Genomic DNA, 25363 nt, shown 5'->3' on the forward strand with positions numbered 1-25363 from the left:
TGACGTTTGGTGCCTCAGCCTGGCATAGGAAGTGACGCAAAGATCCAACTCACGGGGGACCGGAAGTGAGCTCTCCCATAGGTGCACACTGGCCGGAAGTGGGTCCTGCTCTGCTCTGCTCCTTGGTTAACTCCCAGCGCAGGCGCAGAGGATCCTGGGGCCCCGCCAATGGAGGGGGGGCGCTCAGGGCACGGGGTGAAGGGGGGGGGGTCCCGCAGCCCCGTGACCCGCAGCCCGGCATCCCATGGCGGGTGCTCACCAGCCCCCGAAGCGCGTCACGGGGCCGCAGGGGCCAGTGCGGATCCCCGGGGGCGGGGCGCAGACCCGGGCAGCGCCGCGCCCAGGCAGCCCGGGGGCGAGACTGGGCCCCGCGGTCCCAGCACCGCCCTCCCCGCGGTGTGGCGGCCGGAGGGGGCGGGGCGGGGCGGGGCGGGGCGGGGCCGGGAGCGGGGCGGCCGGAGGGACAGAGGTCAGGGGACCCCGCGAGGCGGGCCGGGTGCAGGAGCTCAGCGACGTCTGCAGCGCGCCTGCTTCCGGCCAAGGCTGGGCGCGGTTCGCCAAACTCCCTTTCCCGCCTCCACTCCGCGTTCAGGGACCGTAGAACTGTAGGGCTGGAAGGGCCCTAACCTGCCCCCCTGCTCTGAGGCGGGACCAGGTCTTACCTAGACCATCCCTGACAGGTGTTTGTATCACCTGCTCCTGAAAACATCCAGTGACAGACATTCCACCACCCCCCCCGCCCCCGGTAACTGGCTCCAGCGCTTATCGGCCGGTGCAGTGAAGTGTTTCCAAATGTCTAACCTGAATCTCCCTTGCTGCGATCGAAGCACATTGTCCTCGGTGGTTAAGGAGAACAGTTTATTGCCATCCTCTTTATAACAACCTTTTACATGCTTGAATAAATATTGTTACCGTGTCTTCTCTTCTCCAGACTAAACAAACCCGATTTTGTCAAGTTTTCCTCACAAGTCCTATTTTCTAGATCTTTAATACATTTTGTTGCTCTCTTTATAGAATCATAGAATATCAGGGTTGGACGGGACCTCAGGAGGTATCTAGTCCAACCCCCTGCTCTTCTGGACTTGCTCCAGTTTGTCCAATGCTTTGCCGCAGTGTGGTGCCCAGAACTGGACATGGGACTCCTGTTGAGGCCTTATTGGCATGGAGTAGAGTGAAAGAATCACGTCTCGTGTCTTGCTTACAACACTCCTGCTCACCTGGAGGGTTACTTTAAGGATGAGCTCTGCCCTGAAAGCCCAGCTCAAGTGCATGACTTGAAATGATGCTGCACCTTGTTCCAGACCCACCTTCCTCTCCCGCGTGCAGCGTCAGGGCAGCAGTGCTGAGTCAGGGCCCTGAGGCCATTAGGCAGTGGCAGTGATGCTCCAGAATTGCTTTCAGCTCCCTGCTCCCTAGGGTTCTCCTGGCCCTTGCCCCCCTTTGTGTGGGGAGGGTATCTGAACCACTGTGCTGCCCTTGGAGCTGCCAGATTTCCAGGGCGAAGTTGTTGTGCAAAGTCTCCCAGGCTCCAGCCTAGTGGAAAATTCAGAGGCGAGCAGCTCATCCCTGCTGCCTGGAACGGGTGCTGCCGACAGCTGCTGACGCTCTGCAAGCAGGATTGTTCTGACAGGGGCATTTGCTGCCTGGCTGGACGCAGGCAGGTCTCCTTGCAGCAGAACACACCACCATTCTCCCCCCCTCCTGTTCAGTGAGCAGCACCCGCTTCCTGTTCTCCCCCCTCCACCATGCACAACAGGAATCTGGGCTGATGTAGAAAGGGGGCCGCACTGACCCTCTGGGAGCCTTCTCCACTCTCCGGGATTAGGAGCAGTGAGCCACCCAGCCATCACGTATGTTCTTAATCCCTGGGTGACTTGGGTGGAGAGGTGCTGAGGCCCAACCAGGGATGATGAACATGGGCAGGGGCAGGGCCACGACGGTGCCAAAACCCAACCCTGCAGCAGCGCATCTCAGACCCCAGGCTCCAGCCCAAGCCGCGGTTCGAGCCCCGTGGGCCTGAGTCCATTGACCGGGCTCTGAGACTCGGCACCGTGGGTTTTCCTTTGCAGTGTAGAGGCACCTTACAGCCCCCGTGGAGGGGGAGGGGAACAGAAGTGATGCTGAAGCGATTCAACTGGAAGTCCCCCCCCCACACCAGTCAGGTGGGCTCAGCTGCCGCCTTCCCATCCTCCCCATGGCATGTCACGTGTGCTTGGCTGAACACGCAGATGAACAGGACTCACTCCTGGCCTTGGAAACCAGCGCCCACCACTGGGCTCCGGCTCCCAGAGTTGCAACCATGAGTCAGCATTTGCCGCAGGCAAATGGTGTCTGGAAAGGTCACTGGAAGCTGGATCGGAATTGACAGAGACAGGCTGGGGGGAGCCAGCCGGGGGCACCTCTCGGGGTAGCGTCCGAGGCGCCTGGTGCTGCAGTACCCACGCCTCTGTGCGGGCTAAGGCAGCGTCCCACAACCAGCCATGGGATGCCAGTTATGTCACCCCATGGCAACATGAGCTGCTGGCAGCCCCCTCTGCCTCCCACCGGGGAATGATCAGGGACATGGAGGGGGGTGGCCCCACCCCACTACAGCAGGGTTAGGGCTGAGTGCAGCCCCTCCATGGCCTCTGCTGGGAGTGGACAGAGCAAGTCTGCAGCTGGAAGAGGGCGGGGCGTCCCTGCAGGACCAGTCCTGTTCAGTCAGGCTCCACCATGACATGCTGGAAGTGCGGGGGGCAGAGACGGGTAGAGGACAGGGCAGGTCCACCCTGAGGGCTGGCAGCCACAAGGAAGCTGTGAACTGACAGCTTTCCGCTTGGTTGGCCACTTCCTTATGGGCAATGCATCAGTGCTGCTATCCCAGCCCTGGGCTCCCTCCACCCGGAGCCCTACCAGCCCCCGCATGTAACCCAGACATGCCAGGCAGGTAAATCACACCTGTGTCCACCATCCTCCTGCTCTCCCCAGTGCACAGGGGGCAGCATGGGGCCTTTCCACCAGCGGGCAGCAGGCCTGGCGTGTGACCCAGTCCCATGGCAGGTCTCGCGTTCCCGGGGCTCTGCTGCGAGTGCTGGCCGGGACAGGGAGAAGCTGATGCCCAGGTGCTGGGGCTGCATTCAGTGTCCCTGCCTCCCGCCAGCCCGGCCATCCAGCAGCTCCACCCCAGTGCAGAGAGATGGGGGCCTGGCTCTGCCACATGGGTATTGCCCAGCTTGGACGGCTCCTGCCTCACCTGGCCGAGGGGCGACACTCTCCCACCAGCCTGAGCAGGTGCCGTTGCCTGGGACAGGTGGGGGTGGCTGCGTCCCCCAGCCCTGCACCTCTCATTGGTTCTCTCTCACATTGCCTGGTGCCAAGTCTCTGTGCTGAGGGGCCTGGCCTGCCGGGGGCTGGGGGGAGACGAGACGCGGAGCTAGATACGCCCAGAGAGGGAGGGGAGGAGGCGTGTGGCTGGTGGGGCCAGTCAGACCCTGACCTTGTCTGTGCAGAGAAAGGTCGTGGGAGCTGCTGGCTGCGGTAATGGAGTTTCTGTGTTCAAGGGACCCTGCTTGCAGCAGGGGCAGCAGGGGGAGGGGGGAGGCCTGGTCCTGAGACTGGCGGCTTCAAGGAGCGCGAGGCCATGGGGAAAGGCTCGTGACCAGCCACAGAGACATGCTGGAGGCCTGTTGCTATCACTTATAGCCCAGGCTCCCAGCACAGACCGGGCGCACCAGTCCCTGCCGCCTGGCCTGGGCCCTTCCCCACCTCGCGGGGCCGGGAGCCGTACAAGGGAGATGATCCCACTGGCTGCTCCCAGCGGTGAACTGCACCGGCTGGCACGTGGCAACCTGGCACATGCACATGATGCTGCTTCCCCCCTGGCACAAAGGGAACCCCTCCCCCGGCCAGGCCGCTGCCGCAGCAGCAACAGTGCAGACATGGGCTCCGGCTCCGGGCTCCCGAGGGTGGAGCCTGGGGCTGAATGAGCCTCCACCGACCTTGGGGCAGGGCTGGAAGCCCCCTCACTGGGGAGGTTTAAAACTAGACCAGGGCCTGGGAGAATAGACTGTAGTGACCGATGCTGCTCCCGGGGCACGGGGTAGACAGGGCTTCTCCAGGACCCTTGGGAGCCCTGCCCCCCTTGCTCTCCTGCATCTCCGGTAGGGAAACGGGCAGGCCTGGCATGGCTGTGGGACACACGGCCAGGGGGGGAGCCCCGGGCAGGGGACAGACAGACGCACGGCCGGGGGGTGGAGCCCCCGAGGCAGGGGACAGACAGAAGCACGGCCGGGGGGATGGAGCCCCCGGGCAGGGGAGAGACAGACGCACGGCCGGGGGGGGGTGGAGCCCCCGGGCAGGGGACAGACAGACGCACGGCCAGGGGGTGGAGCCCCCAGGCAGGGGACAGACAGACGCACGGCCGGGGGGGAGCCCCCGGGCAGGGGACAGACAGACGCACGGCCGGGGGGGGTGGAGCTCCCAAGGCAGGGGACAGACAGACGCACGGCCGGGGGAGGTGGAGCCCCCGAGGCAGGGGACAGACAGACGCACGGCCGGGGGGTGGAGCCCCCGAGGCAGGGGACAGACAGACGCACGGCCGGGGGGTGGAGCCCCCGGGACAGGGGACAGACAGACGCATGGCCGGGGGGGGAGCCCCCGGGCAGGGGACAGACAGACGCCCGGCCGGGGGGGTGGAGCCCCCGGGCAGGGGACAGACAGACGCACGGCCGGGGGGGAGCCCCCGGACAGGGGACAGACAGACGCACGGCCGGGGGGGTGGAGCCCCCGGGCAGGGGACAGACAGACGCACGGCCGGGGGGGTGGAGCCCCCGAGGCAGGGGACAGACAGACGCACGGCCGGGGGGGTGGAGCCCCCGGGCAGGGGACAGACAGACGCACGGCCGGGGGGGGGAGCCCCCGGGCAGGGGACAGACAGACGCACAGCCAGGGGGGAGCCCCCGAGGCAGGGGACAGACAGACGCCCGGCCGGGGGGTGGAGCCCCCGGGCAGGGGACAGACAGACGCACGGCCGGAGGGGGAGCCCCCGGGACAGGGGAGCACCAGCCGAGGTGCTAGGCCGGGTGCAGTGCACGGCCAGGGGGAGGTGGGGGAGCCTGAGGAGGTGCAGCTGGGAGGGTCCTGCTGGAAAGGTGGCCCAGTGGGCACGGCCCAGCCAGACATGCCAAGCACTGTCTGATCCATCATTTATCACCCTGCCCCCAGTTGCCAAGTGGGCTCTGCAGGCACAGGCGTGATGCTGCAGCTCCAGGGAGCTGAGCACTGGGTGACTGAGCAGCGACTCGGAGGCAGTGATGGGGCCAGCTGGGAGGAGGGCGCCCAGCTGCATCTGGAGCAGGAGCCCGGCAGCCAGCAGGAGGGAGGTCCCGGCCCCACAGCACTGAGGGGACCAGCAGGGTCCTGCTTTTCTCCGCTCGGAGGGGAATCAGCATGTTCAGAGGCAGAAGAAAGTGCTGGGGAGGAAAGGTGTCAGCACCAGCGCCTGTCTGTTGGGCCTGCAGGGCGGGGAGTAGCTGCGTCTGCCCAGGCATGTGACTCCCCACATTATCTGGGGCCTTGCCTGCGTCACCCTCCCCAGGCCTGGGCAGCTCTCCAGGGGCTGGCCTCTCCTGGGGCCCCTCGCTCCCTTTATCCACAGGAGACAGGGAGCTTGGAGCCCGGGGATCACCCATCGCTGAGCCAGCCTCATTGCCTCTCTGAGCACACACTGCAGAGCGGCACTGCCCGGGGCTGCCCCGCTCCAGGGCCAGGCCTCGCTCCTTTCAGAGTCGCTGCCCCACACCCAGCACCCCCGTTCCCAGCTGGCGCAGCCGGGGGGGCTGGATTGGAGGAAAGGAGCAGAATGCGGATACGACCCTTTCTTCGTCTGTCTTGGCTCCTTGGGGCCGGGACGGCCTCTCACTTGGTGTCCACGCAGCTGACGGGTGGGTGCGAGGTGATAGAAACGGGTCTGAGAAGGCCGCCGCGGCTAACACTTCTAGGAGCCGAACGGGTCTTAAAAGAGAAAAAGACGTAGCCAGGCTTTGCGGGAAAGGAGCCGGGATTCCACGGAGGGCAGCAGGGATGGGGGAGGCAAGTCGCAGCCATGGGAGGAAGAACAGTCCAGTAACTAACAGCACGGACAGGGCAGAGCGGGAGAATCTTACCCTGGCCAGCTGTGACCTGCCTTCGGCGGTGGGAGCCGGGGAGGGGAGAAGCTGCAGTGGGAAGCAGCTGCCTTTGCAGTCTAGGGTGGCACCTCTGCCAGGGAGGAACTTGGAGGGTCACTTTCTCTCTGGGGTCACACGGCCCCGTCAGTCCGAAATCCAGCCCCATTCCCAAAAGTACCAGGGGCCAGGGCTCTTCAATCCAAGAACAGTGACGGAGTTCTGCCAGGTCTCTGCTGTGAATACCTGTATTGTGGTAGCACCCAAATGCCCGTTCGCACCAGGACCTCGCTAGGCTGGGTGCTGTAGTGACAGAAGAGAGGCAGAGGGCTCACAATCTGAAATAGCATCTTTCAGACACACATCCCACAGCACCAGGGCCTGTGTTATATAGCTTCACTATCCCCTGAATTGCAGCTGCCTCTGGGGTGGGGTGTGGCAGCTGTTTAACAGCCACACTGCACAGCAGTTTAGAATATGAGCAAGTGAGGCTACCTGGGCTTTCAGGGAGGCGGGAAGCTGCTGTTCTGGTTGGAGTTTATCCAGGACACTGGGGGTTTACACCCAACTCTTATGCAAAGCATCAGTGGTTTGAGCATTGGCCTGCTAAACCCAGGGTTGTGAGTTCAATCCTTGAGGGGGCCACTTAGGGATCTGGGGCAAAAATTGGTCCTGCTAGTGAAGGCAGGGGGCTGGACTCAATCACCTTTCAAGGTCCCTTCCAGTTCTAGGAGATTGGTATATCTCCTATTATTATAAAGGATTTTTAGCATGGAGCAGTCAGGACCTGCCTTTCATGTCCCAGCCCAAAGCCGGAGCCTCTCCTGGCACAGCAGCCCTTTGCCCCATGCTCAGAACCAGAGAAAATACAGTCACTGGCTCCTTGGGCAGGTCTGCAACAGGAGCAGATCAGCAGAACTCCTCAGGAGTCAGTGGGGCTCGGCTGGTTTCCAGCCATGGAGGAGCCAGGTGGCCAGTCCCCTTGCACCCATATGACACGGGAAGAGAAAGGCAGGGGATGTCCAGCTGCAGCCAGAGGTTCTACGGCCGGCAGGGCCATCTGTGACCACCAGATCTGACCTCCTGTATAGCTCAGGCTGCAGGGCTCCCCTGAATTAACTGTGCCTCGAGGCCGAGCACTGGGCCTGCGCTAGGACGTAGCGTGTGGGAAAACAAACCAGCTCGATTTAAACCTGCCAGTGACGGAGAATCCCCCGGCCCTTGGGCTGAAAACTGGCCAATCGCCCTCCCTGGTACAAAACTGCACCTGAATTTGGCCAGCTCCAGCTTCCAGCCATTGGATTGTTCTACCTTCGTCTGCTAGACTGAAGGGCCCTCTCTGTACCCAGCGGTATGTCAACACCATGGCAGGTCACATGGCCTCTAGCGACCGCCACCGACAGGCTTGGTGCTACGCGGAGTGTGCGTGGGGGTGACATCCCATCCCCCAGCCGTGCCATCGCACATGCTAAAACGAGGTCACAGAGCAGTGGGAGGAAGGGAGACACTGATTTAGCAGGGTTCAGGGCGGGATCAGCAATTACGAGGATGGATGCCCCCCCCGCACACTCATATGCACACCCACACGCTCAGCGATCACACACATAGTGATTGTATCCACCCCCCATGCCGTGATCACATGCACAGAGAGTGACCACACAAACCCACAGTGACCCATTGACACACACAGTGATCAGACACACGCAGTGATCGCTTGCTCGCTCTCTTTCACACACACAGTGATTATATGCACACACAAACACACACAGACACACAGTGACCACATTGGCGCACGCGCACACACACACAGTGATCACACACACACAGATACAGTGATCACACACACACAGCTCTTTCTCTCTCACACACACACACACACAGTGATATCACACACACACACACACACGCACACTGCTCTCTCTCTCTCACACACACACAGACTGCTCCCTTTCTCACACACACATGCTCACACACACACACTGCTCTCTCACACAATCACAATCACACACACAGTGCTCTCTCTCTCACACACACACTGCTCTCTCACACACACACGCTCACACACACACACTGCTCTCTCTCTCACACACACACTCACACACAAACTGCTCTCTCACACTCTCTCTCACACACACATACACAGACTGCTCCCTCTCTCACACACTCACACACACACTGCTCTCTCACACAATCACACACACAGTGCTCTCTCACACTCTCTCTCTCACACACACTCACACACACACTGCTCTCTCACACACTCTCTCACTCACAGTGCTCTCACACTCCCTCTCTCACACACTCACACACTCACAGTGCTCTCTCTCTCTCACACACACACTGCTCTCTCACACACTCTCTCACTCACAGTGCTCTCACACTCTCTCACACTCTCTCTCTCACACACACTCACACACACACTGCTCTCTCACACACTCTCTCACTCACAGTGCTCTCACACTCTCTCTCTCTCACACTCCCTCTCTCACACACTCACACACTCACAGTGCTCTCTCTCTCTCACACACACACTGCTCTCTCACACACTCTCTCACTCACAGTGCTCTCACACTCTCTCACACTCTCTCTCTCACACAGTCACACACACACTGCTCTCTCACACAATCACACTCACACACTCACAGTGCTCTCTCACACTCTCTCTCTCACACACACACACGCGCGCACCCCCGTGAGCTCTGCCCCCTGCCAGCCGGGGCCGCTCGCTCCCAGCCCCGGTCCCCGCCCCGCCGCAGCCGCCGGGCGCTGGGAGCCGCTGGCCGGGCAGCGCAGCGCGGGGCTGGGCTGGGCTGGGGGGGACGCGAGCGGCCGCTGCGCGCAGGGGGCGGTGCACGGGGGCGGCGCAGGCAGCCGGGACCCGCCCGCGCTCCGCCGCCTCCAGCACCCGGGACAGAGCCGCGCAGGGGCCGGCGCAGCCGCTTCAGCACCGGGGACAGCGGCCGGTTCGCGCCGCTCCGCAGCCCCGGCCGCCCCGCTCCCGCCCCCGCCCCCGCCCCCGCCCCCGCCGGGCCATGTCCCGCCGCCGCTAGAGGATGCAGCCGCCGCCCGCCCCCATGGCCTCGCTCCTGCGCCTCTGCCTGCTCGGCCTGCTGGCAAGTAAGTGCCCGCCGGGCCTGCGAGCCCCGCCTGTGCCCGGGGGGGGGCCGGGCCGGGCCTGCGAGTCCTTGTGCCGGGCCCGCGAGCCCCGCCTGTGCCCGGGGAGGGGCCGGGCCGGGCCTGCGAGCCCCGCTTGTGCCCGGGGGGGGGGCGGGCCCGCGAGCCCCGCCTGTGCCCGGGGGGGGGGCCGGGCCTGCGAGCCCCGCTTGTGCCCGGGGGAGGGGGCGGGCCTGCGAGCCCCACTTGTGCCCGGGGGGGGGGCCAGGCCTGCGAGCCCCGCTTGTGCCCGGGGGGGGGGGGCGGGCCGGGCCTGCGAGCCCCGCTTGTGCCCGGGGGGGGGGCCAGGCCTGCGAGCCCCGCCTGTGCCCGGGGGGGCCCCCGGCGGTGCCCGGGGAGCAGCCCGGGACGCTCGGCAGCCCTTGGGGGCAGGTGTGGTAAGACAAAGCCCCTAATGCCGGGCGGCCCCTGTGCCCAGCTGCGGGGGGGCGGGTGACTTCTGGTCCTAACGGGGAAGGAAGCCGAGCCCGGGGTACCACGGGCCCCCTGGGGCTCGCGCTGGCCGGGCCTTTCTCTCCCCTTCGTGCCCCCGCACCCCCGCAGGCCGGGCTAAGGGGGCCAGGGCCGAGCGCGCCTCTGCCTCCCGCCGGCTTCAGGTTTCAAAGTCAGGTTTGTTTCTACCGGGTTAGTCCCAATGCGGGGGGGGGGTCTCAGCTGGAGCTCCCCATGGCTCAGAGCTGGGCACCCCAGAACCGCTGCTCTCCTTAGCTGTTGCTAAAGAGAACGGCTGCACATTACCGGCCATTCAGCTTCCACACCCCTGTGCAGGAGAACTGATTGTCAGGGAATATTGCCAGTTCTAGAGTGTGTGTGTCTAGCGGGTGCACACCCACAGATACACACGCTTACCCCAGATGCACTCACATGCACACCCGACACACTCACCCCAGACACACACACACACACTCACCTGACACACTCACCACACACACACACACGCTCACCTGACACATTCACCACACACACACTCACACTCACCCTAGGCAACAATCAGCAGCAGGCCGGCTCTGTTCAGTTAGGTGCGAGATCATATTAATTCCAGAGGAACAAGGGAGATTAGAAAAAGTCAAATTTCCCTTATTAGCCAGGCACTTCCAGATCCCCCCACCCCCTTCAGATGGAAATAGTGCTCAGGTCCCACAGCACGGGCTGGCTGCCGCACAGACAGGGGCCGGGGTGAACGGAGATTTGCGAGACAGACAGACAGACACTGTTTGGGCCTCACGTTGTGCCAGAGGCAGACTCCAGCTGTAGCTCTGGGTGGTGCAGTGCGAACCGGGCAGTGCTCAGCCCCAGACATGTCCCCCAGGCTCGGTGCCCTTCCCCCAGCTTTTCCGCACTGTGCTGGCTGCTCAGCATGATTTACTGCCCTGACTCCCATTAGTCACAGAGCCGGCCGGAGCTGCTGAGCCTGGGCACCCCGGCGGTGACTGCGGGGGCTTTGTGTCAACTGCTGTGACACGTCGCAGGCGTCCAGCCGTCAGGCCACACAGAGAGAAAAAGTTACTGACAAGCCCTGCTGGGCCCAGGCTGCCAGGGAACTCCCCATACGGGGCCGACTTTGAATTCAATGAGTTCCGTACCTGAGTCATCCCTGGCTGCCTTGTGCTGTAGCAGAGACAGAGGGTTGGTTACACTCCCAGAGCAGGTTCTGTCTTGCAGTGCTAAACACTCTTCTGTGCACATGTGCATCTTTATTGTCTGGCCAGCTTCCGCATAGGTGTCCAACACCCAGCACTCCCCAGCTGTGACCAAAGCAGCTGCTGGAAATCTGAGCCCCAGGCGTGCGGGGCTAGGTGTGAACACACACATGCATGCACTTGGAATTGAATGGCTGGAAATGTAAAACTGAGAGACGAAAGCTTTTTTCACAAGATATAACCACGCCGGAATGTTTCGCAGGATTGGACACTGCATTGCATGATGACAGCAGCTGCCATTACATTAGACAGGATAAAAATAGTGCAGAAGGGCCCTAAACTCTTTTGCATGAGCCACCCGCTCACTGACGGGGGCAGGGAAAACGTACTTCGCCTTTGGGAAACTCTCCTCACACCTCCTGGGGCGTCTTGCGCCTTGGGACTCAGCACTGTGGCTGACGGGCGAGTGAGCTAGGCTGGTTGGGGATGGCAATTGCTGTGTGTGGTGGGTGGCTGGACTGACCCCACTGCCTTCACCCCAGGCCTTCTCGCTGGTTCCCAGGGCTGGGGGCTCCTTGCGCCATTGCTGGAGGCTGGATTCTTGCCTGGCTCAGTGGGGCTGATCCAAAGTCTGCTGCAGTCTGGGAAAAAGCCCCCAGTGGCTTTAGTGTAGTGCTGGTCGAAGAGCACAGGCTGGTGCTACAAGCAGGGCCACGGGAGCTGCTGACTTGTTACCCCTCAGCCTGCTGGCGCTGCTCCCCCTCCTGGGTGTGTGGGGGTTAATCCATTTCCAAGTGCTGCACAGGCTGGCAGTGCTCAGCGGAACTGTTCTCCGAGGAGAAGCAGCTGCACTTGCAGCTTGTTTCTGGAGTGAGAGACTGGATGTAGAACTGCCCTTCACCCCACCTCTGTGAAACGTGAGTTCCTCCAGCATCACAGCCCAAAGGGTCGCCAAGAACCTTAAATGCGGCTGTGTCTGGGGCAGAGAGCAGCAGCCAACCAGCACCACAGTGCAGAGGGGAGGGGGAATTTGGTCTGAGGCTGCTGCTGCGAAGCGTGTGCTTACAGAAATGTGCTGCAGGGGCCAGAGAGGCTCTCGGGGTTTCAGTTCTCACTCAATCCGCAGTAGAGCGGAAGGACACAATTCGTCTTGGAAGCGTGAAGGGTTGTGAGGCAGCTGGGCCAGGGGCTGCAGCTGGGGCTCGGCGTGATTAGATATTTCACACCTTGGAAATTAAGCCCAGGCCGTGGAGGGAGATTCCCCTTGCTCTGAGCTGCAGCTGACACAGACTAAGGGAACGCCGAGCCCTTTTGTAACCAATGGAAACTTTTAGCTTAGCTGCAGCAGACAGTGTCCAGGAGCCCTGGGGACCCGGCGACCCCCAAAGCAGCCTGGAGAGGCCCCTGGCTGAAATACGCCCAGTCTCACACCGTGTCCTTCCTGCTTGGCCCTGGACCAAGGCAGCCCAGGAGCAGAGCCCTTCTGCTCTCCCTTCTCTTCTGCAAACCCACATCTGCTTCTCAAGCGATTTGCAGGCTGGCAGCAGCAAGGGCAGGGTTGAGCAATATCAGCCTCCTCCCTGCTGAACTCCACCGCACCGGCAAGGCCCTCCCGGCTCTGCTGAGGTTTCTGTTCCTTCCTCGGATCAATGGGAGCTTCTGGGGCCGTTTATCTCCTGGGGTTTGACACTTGGGACCAAGGCCCCGGTCGGGGAGGAGCTCCCAGAGGCCCTTGGGGGGGGGGCTAGGAAAAGTGGCCCCTTGCTGCGGGAGAGGGCAAAGCTCAGCTGGGCTTCGTTCTGCACCTGCTGCTTCCCTCTGGGAGGCCCATCCTGCGGCCTGGCTTTGGGGGGACCAGCTGACTGCAGGCCCGGCCCCGTCGCGTGACACAGCACGGCCCCACGCGGGACACAACACGGCCCCACGCGGGACCGGCCCCTTCGCGTGACACAACACGGCCCCACGCGGGACCGGCCCCGTCGCGTGACACGACACGGCCCCACGCGGGACCGGCCCCGTCGCGTGACACGACACGGCCCCACGCGGGACCGGCCCCGTCGCGGGACACGACACGGCCCCACGCGGGACCGGCCCCGTCGCGGGACACGACACGGCCCCACGCGGGACCGGCCCCTTCGCGGGACACGACACGGCCCCACGCGGGACCGGCCCCGTCGCGGGACACGACACGGCCCCACGCGGGACCGGCCCCGTCGCGTGACCCAACACGGCCCCACGCGGGACCGGCCCCGTCGCGTGACACGACACGGCCCCACGCGGGACCGGCCCCTTCGCGTGACACAACTCGGCCCCACGCGGGACCGCCCCCGTCGCGTGACACGACACGGCCCCACGTGGGACCGGCCCCTTCGCGGGACCCGACACGGCCCCACGCGGGACCGGCCCCGTCGCGTGACACGACACGGCCCCACGCGGGAGAAGCCGACTCACTCAGGAAGGGCCCAGCTGAGACACTGCAGGGGGGCAGGGCTCACTAGGCTCCCCCAAAGGTCCCACTGTCCCTCATTTACCCGCTTCTACCCCAGCTGGCAACACCGTGTGTGTGTGTGTGTGTGGCTGGAACAGGGCTGGGCCCTCAGACAGCCCCTGCGTGTTTGGCTGCAGCCACTGAGCCTCTCTCCGTCTCTCGCCCCTTCCCGGGTTTACCTTCCGCCCCTCGGCCTGGGGCGTGGGTGGCTCCGGCAGCGTCTCCTCGGCTGGCCTGGCCGGGCAGGGCCCCATCCCCTGGAAACTCCCCTCTTCAGCTCCTCCTGGCTGCACACGCCTTGCAGGTGCGCCTCGTTAGCGCACAGGCCTAGAGGAGCTCGTTAGCCTCCTCTCGCCCAGTGGGAGGGCAGGTCCCTTCCCAGATGCCCAGATTCCCTCCACTGCCCGGCCCATCCCCCTCGCTCCCCGGGCGGCCTCGCAGGCTGGCAGGGCATTAGCCAGGGCCAGGCAGGGGCTCCCAGATGAAGCCTCAGGGCTCAAGTCTCAGTGTCCCTGTCCCTGCGCGGGGGGTGGTGGCTTTAGGCAGAAGTAAGAGCAGCCTCAAGGCTCTTCTGCTCGGCTTCCCCTAGGCGCCCCTGGAAGCAGAGCCTAGGCAGCGTGCAGAGCGCTCAGCCGTGCCCCGATCCACCCCTCTGCTGGGGGCCTGGCTGGGGGGGTGCAGAGCCCCACACGGGGGGGGGGGAATTCGGAGCGGGGCATTTCCACCCACTTTATGACTCGGAGCCGTGACCCCTACAGGGGAAAGGCCCATGTCCCATTCCCTGCCCCCCCCCCCGAGCCAGCCAGTCCCTGCCCCGGGGCTGGATCGGAGCCGTGACCCCTACAGGGAAAGGCCCCATGTCCCATTCCCTGCCCCCCCCCCCGAGCCAGCCAGTCCCTGCCCCGGGGCTGGATCGGAGCCGTGACCCCTACAGGGGAAAGGCCCATGTCCCATTCCCTCCCCCCCCCCGAGCCAGCCAGTCCCTGCCCCGGGGCTGGATCGGAGCCAGTGACCCCTACAGGGAAAGGCCCCGTGTCCCATTCCCTGCCCCCCCCCGAGCCAGCCAGTTCCTGCCCCGGGGCTGGATCGGAGCCGTGACCCCTACAGGGGAAAGGCCCCGTGTCCCATTCCCTGCCCCCCCCCGAGCCAGCCAGTCCCTGCCCCGGGGCTGGATCGGAGCCGTGACCCCTACAGGGGAAAGGCCCATCTCCCATTCCCTGCCCCCCCCGAGCCAGCCAGTTCCTGCCCCGGGGCTGGATCGGAGGCGTGACCCCTACAGGGAAAGGCCCCGTGTCCCAGTCCCTGCCCCCGCCCCCGAGCCAGCCAGTCCCTGCCCCGGGGCTGGATCGGAGCCGTGACCCCTACAGGGGAAAGGCCCCGTGTCCCATTCCCTGCCCCCCCCCCCGAGCCAGCCAGTCCCTGCCCCGGGGCTGGATCGGAGCCGTGACCCCTACAGGGAAAGGCCCCGTGTCCCAGTCCCGATGCTCAGCCTCGCACGGCCCAGCGCCCTGTGTACATAGTTCCGAGCTCTGGTCAGCGCTGGCAGGAAAACGAGTTTGAGGACTGGAACGTGTTTCTGTGCCCCTCCCCCCTCCCTGCCTGGAAACGGCACTTTCGGGGTTGGCGTTGTCCCTGGATCGATATTTCAGAGCTCGCGGGATCAGGCCCTCGCTGCACTTTGCGGCCTGCCTGAGCCCCGGCCCAGAGACGCGGTTACACCGTCAGGAAACGCGGGTGTCGTGTCCTGGCTCCGGCGGGGAGCGTGAGGGAGCGTTAGCCCGCGGGGCGGGGGCAGCTGAGCCGAGCCGTGCCAAGGCTTGGACCGGGGCGTCAGCTGGCAGGGGAGGGGCCCTGAGGTTTAGTGGCCTGGCCCGGCACTCAGCAGATGCGAGGGGGAGGAGAGGGGGGTTCCATGCCTGGCTCAGCTGAGGGACCTGGGGCAAGTCACTTACTGTGACTCAGTTTCACCACCTATAAAATGATACTGGGCTCCTGTGCCAAGTGCTGTGAGATCTACACGTGGTGCAGCCATTCCCCCCAGCCCCCAGCCCCCAGGCCCGCCCAGAGCTGCACCCCTCCCTGCCACTGCTCAGCTCCTGGGCCCGGGAGCTCGCCCTGCTCCCCCCGCTGAGCTGCCATGGAGAGGGGAGGAGGTGTCTCTAGTGCAGCGGGTGCTGGGTCTTACCTGCAGCCCTGCACTCGCCCGCCAGCCCCACAGCGAGCTCTGCGCCCCCAACCCCCCGGCTGAGAGGGGTTAGTTTGAAACTCGGCAGCCGCTGCAGGGAGGCAGTCGGGATCCAGCTGCAGCAGCGGCTGGGGCAGATCCTGGGGGAGTGGAGCAGGAGGAGCGGCTGATTGACACTGACAGGCACCGAGGGAGGGCAGCGCTGGGCCCCTGCTCTGCCTCCCTTGCCCCTGCCCTGGCCGGCACCCAGCAGGCTGGTGAGACTGGCCCCTCAGCCCCACGTGGGGCAGGCTGGTGCAGCTGCTGAGGCTGAGGGGGGGATGCAGGCTGGGCCCCTTCAGCTATTGAGCCCTGACCCCGGCTCTCTCCTCCCGGAGCCGGCGCCAGGGCTCAGAACAGGGGCGTGCTGGGGGTGGCGCATGGACGGACAGACGGCCACACCCCTGCACCAGCCCAGGGAGGCGTCTGGGGCTGCAGAGCCCTGGGCATGGGAACAAGGGACTAAACCCCCGGGCCCAGGGAAGCGGGGTGGGGGGGGGGTGCGGCTGAGCATGGGGCTGAGCACAGGGCAGCCTCCGGACCAGAGCCGGCACCTGGCCCAAGCACCCCTGCAGCTGGGCCCTCCCCACCAGGCACTCACCCCCCTGGACGCTCCCCTCCCCCAGCAGCCCCCACTGGGTGGGGGGGACATCAGGGGCACGAGGCCTCCCCCCAGCCTGGCACCCCCCTGCCTGTGGTGAGCTGCACTCACTGCGCCAAAGCCCCCGCGGCGTAACCCTGCTCCGGCTGGGCTTGGCTCCTTGGTGATTAGTGAAGGACGGAGCCGGCTGCCGGGCTGGCTACAAAGGCGCCGCGTAATGAGGGGCAGAGGCCCGCGAGCACAGAGCTATCAGCGGCGCCCAGGAGGAGGCAAGATGAGACGGCGCCCGAGCACCAGCCCCAGAATCCTCCGCAGGCCCTGACCCCGCGGGCGAGGCTCATTACAGGCCCTTTGAAGCGGCCTGTCAGTCACCAGCGCCTTCATCCCCAAGGGCGGGCGGGCGGGCGCCGAGAGCCAGGAGGCTGGGGGCTGATGGGCCGGGAGCCGTGTGCAGACGCGGGCGGGCATTCCCAGCCATGGGGCTCTGCCCCCGGGCGCTGGGGGTATGTGGGACCGGAGGGAGGGGGCAAAGCTGGGGGGCTGTAGAATAAGCCCCATTTCTTGCTGCCTGTCTGTAGGTCTGTCTTAGCTGCAGGACCCAGTCCTGCAGCTACATGAATAGGTCACGTCTCTAACACCCCTTTCACCCCAAACTGCTTTACAGACTGAGAGGGAACTGCTCACCCAGCACCGAGATGCAGCCACCTCTGGGGTGAGGTGCGGCGGCTGGTTATATAGGGATTCCTCGCCTAGCACCGAGATGCAGCTGCCTCTGGGGTGAAGTGCAGGGGCTGATGCAGCCGCCTCTGGGGTGAGGTGCGGCGGCTGGTTATATAGGGATTCCTCGCCCGGCACCGAGATGCAGCCGCCTCTGGGGTGAGGTGCGGCGGCTGGTTATATAGGGATTCCTCGCCTGGCACCGAGATGCAGCTCCCTCTGGGGTGAAGTGCAGGGGCTGGTTATACAGGGATTCCTTGCCCGACACCGAGATGCAGCTGCCTCTGGGGTGGGGCACGAGGGCTTTTTAACAGCCCCACACCAACGCTGCCATGAGTTTGACAGGAAAGGCAAATCCCGTCTGTAAGGGAGCCTGTCGGGGCCGTTTAGGGGGCGTGAATGTCACACCCCACGCTGAGATTGGGCCGGGACACCAGGGTCACACCCTGCTGGTCACTGAAAACCGCTCAGACCCCTCCACGTCCGGCCCTCCCTGAGTGGGGCTGGTGACGAGGGGGCTGTGCCCCCAGACGGGCTGAAGGGTCCCCATAGCTGGAACGAGCCCTCCACGGGCCCAGCCAGGTGAGTGTTAGTGTCTGGGCTGCCTGCCTGGCAGGGACCCAAGGGCAGTGCCCAGCACTTGGCGGGGGTCCCGTCCCTTGGGGCAGCAGGGGTGTGGCCACTGCACTCGGACTGAGCTGGGACCCCCCCCCCCGCATGCCGGGCTGGGTGAGCCAGGCGCTAGGCCCCCCGGGCTCCCGGACGAGCCCATCTCGGAGCTGGTGGTGGCGTCCCAGCAGCCGCTCCCTGGCTGGACCCTTCTCCAGACACTGCAGCTGGGAGCTGGGGAGGGAGGAACATTTGGGGCCAGCGCAGCGGCTCAGCTCCCACTGGCAGGACCCAGTGGGGTGTGGGGCAGGCCAGGCTGGACGGGTGCTGTGGGGTACTGGCGTCTCACCCCTTGAGCCCCCCTTGCCCTCAGGAAGCCTGGGCACCGACACAGAGGAGCGGCTGGTTGAGCACCTCCTGGACCCGTCCCGCTACAACAAGCTGATCCGCCCGGCCACCAACGGCTCGGAGCTGGTGACCGTGCAGCTCATGGTGTCGCTGGCCCAGCTCATCAGCGTGGTGAGTTTGCCGGGTCTGTGGCACAGTGCAGGGCTCACACCTGCCGCCCTGGGCAGAGACTGGGTGCTGGAGGGGTGAAGGCACTGCGGGGGGGTGGGGGGAGGCCTGGGCACAAGGGGTTTCCTGGGCTGTGCTGAGTGTCAGTCTCGGGCTGCAAACACCCCCAGACGGGCACGTGTGTGTAAACCCACCACCCGGGGACACGCCAGTTCATGTGCACCCCCGCGTGCAGGGAGACGTGCTTTGCACACAGGTACATGCACACGCTCAGTGGCCTGGGTCTGGCCCAGCTCTGCTGCCAGAGCAGCCCCATAGAGCAAATCCCCTCCTGGCCAGCCAGCACCGGCGGCTCCGGCGCTGCTGTGGGGCGCGGGGGGCCGGGCTGCACCCATGGCTGCTGCTGAGCTGCCTGTGTCGGGGGAGGGGGTGCGGTTTGACCTCTCCGAGCTCTCTCTGCCTGGCTGCCCCAGCCCTGCCCTCTTCCCCCACGCCTGGGCCTGCCGCCCCACCCTGCTAACACCGCCTCGGTCCTGTTTGCAGCACGAGCGGGAACAGATCATGACGACCAACGTGTGGCTGACACAGGTGAGATGCCTGGCGTGGGGCCCAGTAGGGGCCAGGCAGGGCTGGTTGGGATGTAGGGGCCGGGCACGGCCGGTTGGGCGGCAGGGGCAGGGCCAGTTGGGCGGCAGGGGCAGGGCCGGGCTGGTTGGGCGGCAGGCGAAGGGCAGGGCAGGGCCGGTTGGGCGGCAGGCGAAGGGCAGGGCAGGGCCGGTTGGGCGGCAGGCGAAGGGCAGGGCACGGTTGGTTGGGCGGCAGGGGCAGGGCTGGTTGGGATGTAGGGGCAGGGCCGGGATGGTTGGGCGGCAGGGGCAGGGCCGGGCTGGTTGGGATGTAGGGGCCGGGCAGGGCCGGTTGGGCGGCAGGGGCAGGGCCGGGATGGTTGGGCAGCAGGGGCAGGGCCGGGCTGGTTGGGCAGCAGGGGCAGAGGCCGGGCCGGTTCGGTGGCCGGGGCTGAGGCCGTGCCGCACTCTCCGCAGGAGTGGGAAGATTACCGCCTCACCTGGAAGCCAGGGGACTTCGACAACATGCGGAAGGTGCGCCTGCCCTCCAAGCACATCTGGCTGCCGGACGTCGTCCTCTACAACAAGTAGGTGCCACCCCCCAGGACCCCTGTCCCCCAGCGCCTCCAGCCTCTGGGCCCAGTCGCTTTGGCTGAGGGTTCTGCCCAGAGTGCACTTGGCCTGATCTGTGGGGGAGCCTCAGGGGCAGGCAGAGGCAGCATCTTGTTCGCCCACTCCCAGCCGTCCCAGATCCCAGCGCCTCCGCTCCGACTCACAGAGGAGCTGGGAGCCCAGCTGGGTGTTTTCCAGCTCCCGGCGGCTGCTGCCTGGGGAGACGGAGCCCGGCTCCGCTGGGCAGAACAGTCCTGGTGGGGCGAGAGAGCCCCGCCGCCTCACGGCCCTTCTCCTGCCCCCAGTGCCGACGGGATGTACGAGGTCTCCTTCTACTCCAACGCGGTCGTCTCCTACGATGGCAGCATCTTCTGGCTGCCGCCGGCCATCTACAAGAGCGCCTGCAAGATCGAGGTGAAGCACTTCCCCTTCGACCAGCAGAACTGCACCATGAAGTTCCGCTCGTGGACCTACGACCGGACGGAGATCGACCTGGTGTTGAAGAGCGACGTGGCCAGCCTGGATGACTTCACGCCCAGCGGTGAGTGGGACATCATCGCCCTGCCGGGGCGGCGGAACGAGAACCCCGACGACTCCACCTACGTGGACATCACCTACGACTTCATCATCCGCCGCAAGCCGCTCTTCTACACCATCAACCTCATCATCCCCTGCATCCTCATCACCTCGCTGGCCATCCTGGTCTTCTACCTGCCCTCCGACTGCGGCGAGAAGATGACGCTCTGCATCTCCGTGCTGCTGGCCCTCACCGTCTTCCTGCTGCTCATCTCCAAGATCGTGCCGCCCACCTCGCTGGACGTGCCGCTGGTGGGTAAGTACCTGATGTTCACCATGGTGCTGGTGACCTTCTCCATCGTCACCAGCGTGTGTGTGCTCAACGTGCACCACCGCTCGCCCACCACCCACACCATGCCGCCCTGGGTCAAGGTGGTCTTCCTGGACAAGCTGCCCACTGTCCTCTTCATGAAGCAGCCGCGCCAGAACTGTGCCCGCCAGCGGCTGCGCCAGCGCCGGCAGAACCAGGAGCGCAGCAGCAGCAGCTTCTTCCGGAGGGAGAGCGCCCGCTCCTGCACCTGCTTTGCCAACCAGGCCACCATCAAGAAGTTTGGCGCAGGGGGCGGCCGGCAGTTCACCGAGGCGGCTGACAGTGCCAATGGCTACCGGGAGCGGCAGGGGCAGGCCCCGGCGCCCAGCCAGCAGTGCTGCTGCGGGGTGGAGGAGGCGGTGGATGGGGTGCGCTTCATCGCAGACCACATGAGGAGCGAGGACGATGACCAGAGCGTGAGTCGGGGGAGCTGGCGGAGGCAGAGAGGGAAGGTGGGGGGGAGGGTGTGCAAGGGGGAATGGACACGTCTGTGTGCGAGGCTGTGCTTGTGCACAATCACCCATGGCAGGCTGCGTGCGTGTACGTGGCTGCACACACAGCCGGGATCGTGTGTGTGTGTGTGCGTGCGCGTGTCCCTGGCACTGCCCGCCCCACCCCGTGACCCCGCTGCTGGCCAGGGGCTCTGCTCCGTGGCTGCGCGACGTCTCACCTGGGCAATGCGTGGCCACGGAGGGTGGGCTCAGGCCTGAGCATGGAACAGTCCTGCCCCAGACGTGCAGGCTCCCTCTGCCCCCTTTGCTGCCAGGCCTGGCGCAGAGACAGTGCGGCAAACCTGCCCGCTGGGTGCAGGTCCCTGCACCGGCCTCTCCCCAGCTGGGATGGGCAAAGTTCATCCCTGGAGTCAGCCAGGATCCCCCAGGGAGGTGGTGAAAGCGCTGCGCCCCCTGCTGGCAGCCCGCAGCACAACAGCCGGGTGGACCCTCTGCCCTGGGGTACAGCCCCTCAGGCCCAGCTCCTGCGTAACTGCAGGGGAGACCCCCCCAACTTCCACCCCTCTGCGGGGGAGGGGGGTGGGACCATAATTCACCTCCATGTTTGCACAGGAGCCCTGCAGGGACAGCCAGCGAGGCGCGCCCACGCCCGGGGCCCCCTCGCCGCGCCCACGCCCGGCGCCCTGCTGTGCTGTGCTGTGCTTGGGGGCCTGGAGAGAGGCGACCCGGGCAGGGCGGCAGGAGGAGCTTCCCTCTCCTCCAAGCCCGGCCTGCAGGGCTGGCGGGAAGGCGCCGGCCCTGAGCTCTCAACGCAAATGGCAAAGTCCAAAATCAATATCCTCCTTCTGCTCGGCTGGGCCTCTGTGGAAGCCCATGAAATATTCAGGGGAGATGCAGGCGGGCGGGGGGGGGGGGGCAGGGAGGCTGGCTGTGGCTGTGGGGGCTTGTGAAATGCAAATATGGCAAGTGCCGGGGTAACCCTGCGGCTGGACTCCAGCAGGCCCAGCCCCCCGCCCCCCATCCCTTCCTCCCGGGCCTCCAGCCGGTCACTCCAGGAGCGGGCCAGGCCCCCGTTTAGGAGTTGCTATAGTAACCAGAACTGTCTCTCATGAGAGCAGCTCAGGTGCTGCAGTTTTTGGATGAGGGGTGGAGGGGCCCAGCTCAGAGGGGCACCGGCCCCTGGCACAGCACAGTGCCTAGGCTGAGATTCTGGGATCTGGGGGAGACGCGGGCGGCCCTGGCCTGGCAGGGGAGCTCTAGGCACATGTGGCTTTGCAAGAGGGGGGTGGGATGGAGGCACGTGAGCAGAGCTGCGTGTACGAGGGTATCCCAGGAGTGCGTGCGCTGCAGGTGGGGAGCGTGGGGCGTTGGCAGAGCCGTGGGGGGCGGGTGCCAGCGCAGCCCTTGGTATATGGCCCATGGGTCGAGTTCCACGTTCCTGGAACGATCCCTACTTTACAGAGGGGAACAAGGAGGCCTCCGCAGGGGAAGTCACTTCCCGGAAGTTACGTGGCAGGTCCAGGGCAGAGGTGGCAGTGCCCAGAGCTACACAGTGCCAGAGGTGGGCTGAGCCCACCTGCTCCTGCCACGTGGCCGCACTGCCTCTGCCTGGGCCTGCAGCTCTGTCTCTCTTAGCACAAATCCAGCCCAGGGGAGGAAGCTGCAGGTCCCAGGGCCTGGTGGAAGCGAAGGTGAATGCCAGTTACCGGCTCCTCGCGTCTCTGCCTCCAGCACATGCTGATTTTCGGGTCTTGCCCCGATCTCTGGGCAGCAGAACTAAGTCGTTCCCTGCCTGTCCCTCCTCCAAGCTGCGCTGAGGTCCCATCTGTCGTGTCTCAGCCCCGCTCCCTGCGAAGCCGATGCTGTTGGCCAAGGATAGAAATGAGAGAACGACTCAGGCATGAAATTGCTCCTTCCCAGACCCATAGCAAGAGGGGAAAGCGCAGGACAGGAGCGCCTGGCCAGGCCTAAATGCTGCTCTACAGGCAGGGGCGAGAGCAGCTGATGCAGCTTGCACGGCCGGTGAGGGAACCTAGGTCCAGTGTGTGGGGCGGGGCGGGGCGGCCGTCAGGGGCAGCTCTAGCCATTTCGCCGCCCCAAGCACAGCGGCATGCCGCGGGGGTGCTCTGCCAGTCGCCGGTCCCGCAGCTCCGGTGGACCTCCTGCAGATGTGCCTGCGGAGGGTCCGCTGGTCCCGCGGCTCTGGTGGATCTCCCGCAGACGTGTCTGTGGATGCTCCACCGAAGCCGCGGGACCAGCGGACCCTCCGCAGGGACGCCTGCGGGAGGTCCACCGGAGCCGCCTGCCGCCCTCCCGGCATGCTGGGGTCTGGAGCCGCCCCTGGCGGCCGTGCCCCAGATCCTGAACACGCCGTCTCCTTCCAGGTGAGCGAGGACTGGAAATACGTGGCCATGGTGATCGACCGCCTCTTCCTGTGGATCTTCGTCTTCGTTTGTGTCTTCGGGACCATCGGCATGTTCCTCCAGCCGCTCTTCCAGAACTACGCCACCAACTCCCTGCTGCAGCTCAACCACGGCCCGCCCAGCTCCAAATAGGGCTGGGGGAAGGCAGGCGGTCCTGCCCCGTGCGCACGGAGCCATCACCCCACGGCAGACAGGGGCCTGGTGCGCGTGGCTGCAGCACGCAGGCCCCGGGGAGTCTGGGGAGGGGGTGTCAGGGCCTTGCTGCTGATTTCAGTGCTGCCTCCGCCCGAAGGGGTCCTGGCTCCCGCAGCTGGGGGGCTCCACGTCCGCCCCATTGAGAGCAAAGCCCCAGAAGGAGACAGGAGGAGACAGGCTGGGCACAGCTCAAGGTGCCCTGGTCCTTCCTGGGGGGACAGGACTGCTCCAGGAACCGCGCTTGGGGGGCAAGGAGGGCTCCCCTCCCCCAGAGATCAGCGAGGCCAAACGGTCCCCACAGCAGCGAGGCGTGAGTGGAGCGGGGCCCTCGATCTCTACCAGGTCGCATGCGGCCGGGGGCAAGGCTGGCTGGGGACGCTGCAGCTCAGCAGGGCAGGGCGCAGGCAGCAGCTGGGGGTGAACGGGCCCCAGACACGTCTTCTGGACTGAGCCTGGAGCCCGTTGCTGCATTCAGCCAGCTGTGTCCCTGGAAGCTCGGCGGGCGGGGGGACGGGGACGCTGCCCTGGGCAGCCTCAGACGTCCGCTGCTGCTTCCAATGTCACTGCAGCCCAATAAATAATCACAGGGAACGGGGGGGAGGGGGGATTTCTTTAAAACCTGGTTTAATTTGACCCCCTTTTATTTCTAAGCCCCCTCGTCATGGGGCGCCCCGGAGCAGGGGAGAGGCAGGGCTGGGAGGGCACAAGGGCTGCAGCTCTCCAGGCGGACGTGGAAGGGGAGATCTGACCCTCTTAAAGGCAAAGACACAGGCCAGTGTGGACACAGGTAGCGAGCCCTGCAGGGACAGAGTCAGGCTGCCCTGGGGCTGAGCAGGCACCTCCCCTTCTTGTTCCAGTTGAAACAGTCGGGGGCAGAATCCTGGGTCAGGTGGGAGCAAGAGCTCAGCAGGTTGCGGGGCCCAGGGATCGCCAAGAGGAGCAGCAGCTCCTGGTTCTGGCTGCAGGCACAAGATCTCTGAGCCCAGCGAGGGCTGTTCCTGCACCTCTGCTTATGCAGGCGCCTGTCGCAGCCCAAGCAGCGTCCCTTTCTCGTGGCAATTTACACGCTGTTAAATCCGAGCCAGAGTGCACGTAGGGGCCCCGCACCTGGCACGCCCCGGCGAGGGCTCTTGTACCACCGGAGATCACGATCGGGCTGCAGCAGGCTGCGGCGTCAGTGCCGATGCCGGTGGAAGATGTCAGTGAAACACAGGCACCAACGTGCAGCAAAGCTGGATTTCACCAGTGTCACAGAGGGTGTTAAAGTGCGTCGTGCTGCAAGGCGGCGCACGGGGCAAAGGGGAGGCAGGTTTAGCTGATGCCACTGGGACCTCCACTGAGCGAGAGAGGGATTATTACAGCCACGGGCCAGTTCGATCGGGATCCACGGGCCAGCTCGATCGGGATCCTTGCAGACACACCCAGGAGTCGCACGTGGCCCCAGGTTGCTCTGCTCGTTTCCCTCTGCAAGACGCTGAGGGTGGCTCGTCAGATCTCAGTATGACTGTCAGTCCACTGCCTGCTCCTTCCGACGGAGCCCTAGGGCCGTCCCCTGACGGGTTCCAGCTCTGCTGGGGGGCGAGGCGCAGCAGATACAGCCGCAGTGCGATTAGAAACCGTGTCCAGGCCCCTGGCTGGTGCCCTGGAGCTGATGGGTGGAGGGAGATGAACAGTTCATGTGCAGAATGGAAACGCAGGGCCGGTGCCACGGTCCCTGGGCAGGCAAGAATTAGCCTCCCTGGGGGAAATTTGAAATCAAGCATCTCCTATAAATAGCGCTAATCCTCCAGGCTGTGTGGCAGGGCGGCACGGAGCAGAGGGACAGGCTGAGCACATCCTGCTGCTGCTCTGTAAACAATCACAGCCAGTAATTTCTCAGCTTCCCCCCCAGCCAGGCATAGAGGGTCCCAGCCTGCTCCCGAACAGCCGGCCGCTGGTAGATTGCCACTGACACTGCACCCAGCTTTGCCCTCCAGGGCAGCAGGACTAGATTTTAGTGATATTTCAAATCTAAAGATGTTTGAGTCTGAAACACTTGTGCCAGATGAGCCCCCACGGGCCGGAGAACACTGGCCTTGCTGGTCAGCTACCCACTGAGCGGTCAGGATCATGGTCCC

At 65.1% G+C, this 25363-nt stretch overlaps 1 protein-coding gene across 2 annotated transcripts; it reads left to right on the plus strand.

Moving 5' to 3' along the window:
• The first annotated feature begins 9165 nt into the window (after positions 1-9165).
• CHRNB2 (cholinergic receptor nicotinic beta 2 subunit) lies at positions 9166-25363 on the plus strand. Of its 2 annotated transcripts, XM_044990985.1 has the most exons (6): positions 9166-9260; positions 17970-18115; positions 18656-18700; positions 19156-19265; positions 19596-20592; positions 23013-25363. In XM_044990985.1, exons 1-6 carry the CDS (start codon positions 9197-9199, stop codon positions 23181-23183), a joined length of 1533 nt encoding a protein of 510 aa, XP_044846920.1. In that variant the 5' UTR covers positions 9166-9196; the 3' UTR covers positions 23184-25363. The 2 variants fall into 2 exon arrangements, with proteins under 2 accessions (XP_044846920.1, XP_044846918.1); XM_044990983.1 differs by lacking the exon at positions 9166-9260 and having other exon boundaries at positions 16798-18115.

The sequence above is a fragment of the Mauremys mutica genome, chromosome 17, assembly GCF_020497125.1.
Source record: "Mauremys mutica isolate MM-2020 ecotype Southern chromosome 17, ASM2049712v1, whole genome shotgun sequence".
NCBI lineage: Eukaryota > Metazoa > Chordata > Testudines > Geoemydidae > Mauremys > Mauremys mutica.

What these genes read in the sequence shown, in the direction of transcription:
- CHRNB2 (XM_044990983.1), top strand. Translation starts at nt 17,705, where the DNA reads ATGCCGGGCTGGGTGAGCCAGGCGCTAGGCCCCCCGGGCTCCCGGACG. An exon ending in TGGCCCAGCTCATCAGCGTG is followed by an intron (nt 18,116 to 18,655) that starts GTGAGTTTGCCG and finishes TCCTGTTTGCAG; the next exon opens with CACGAGCGGGAACAGATCAT. An exon ending in CCAACGTGTGGCTGACACAG is followed by an intron (nt 18,701 to 19,155) that starts GTGAGATGCCTG and finishes CACTCTCCGCAG; the next exon opens with GAGTGGGAAGATTACCGCCT.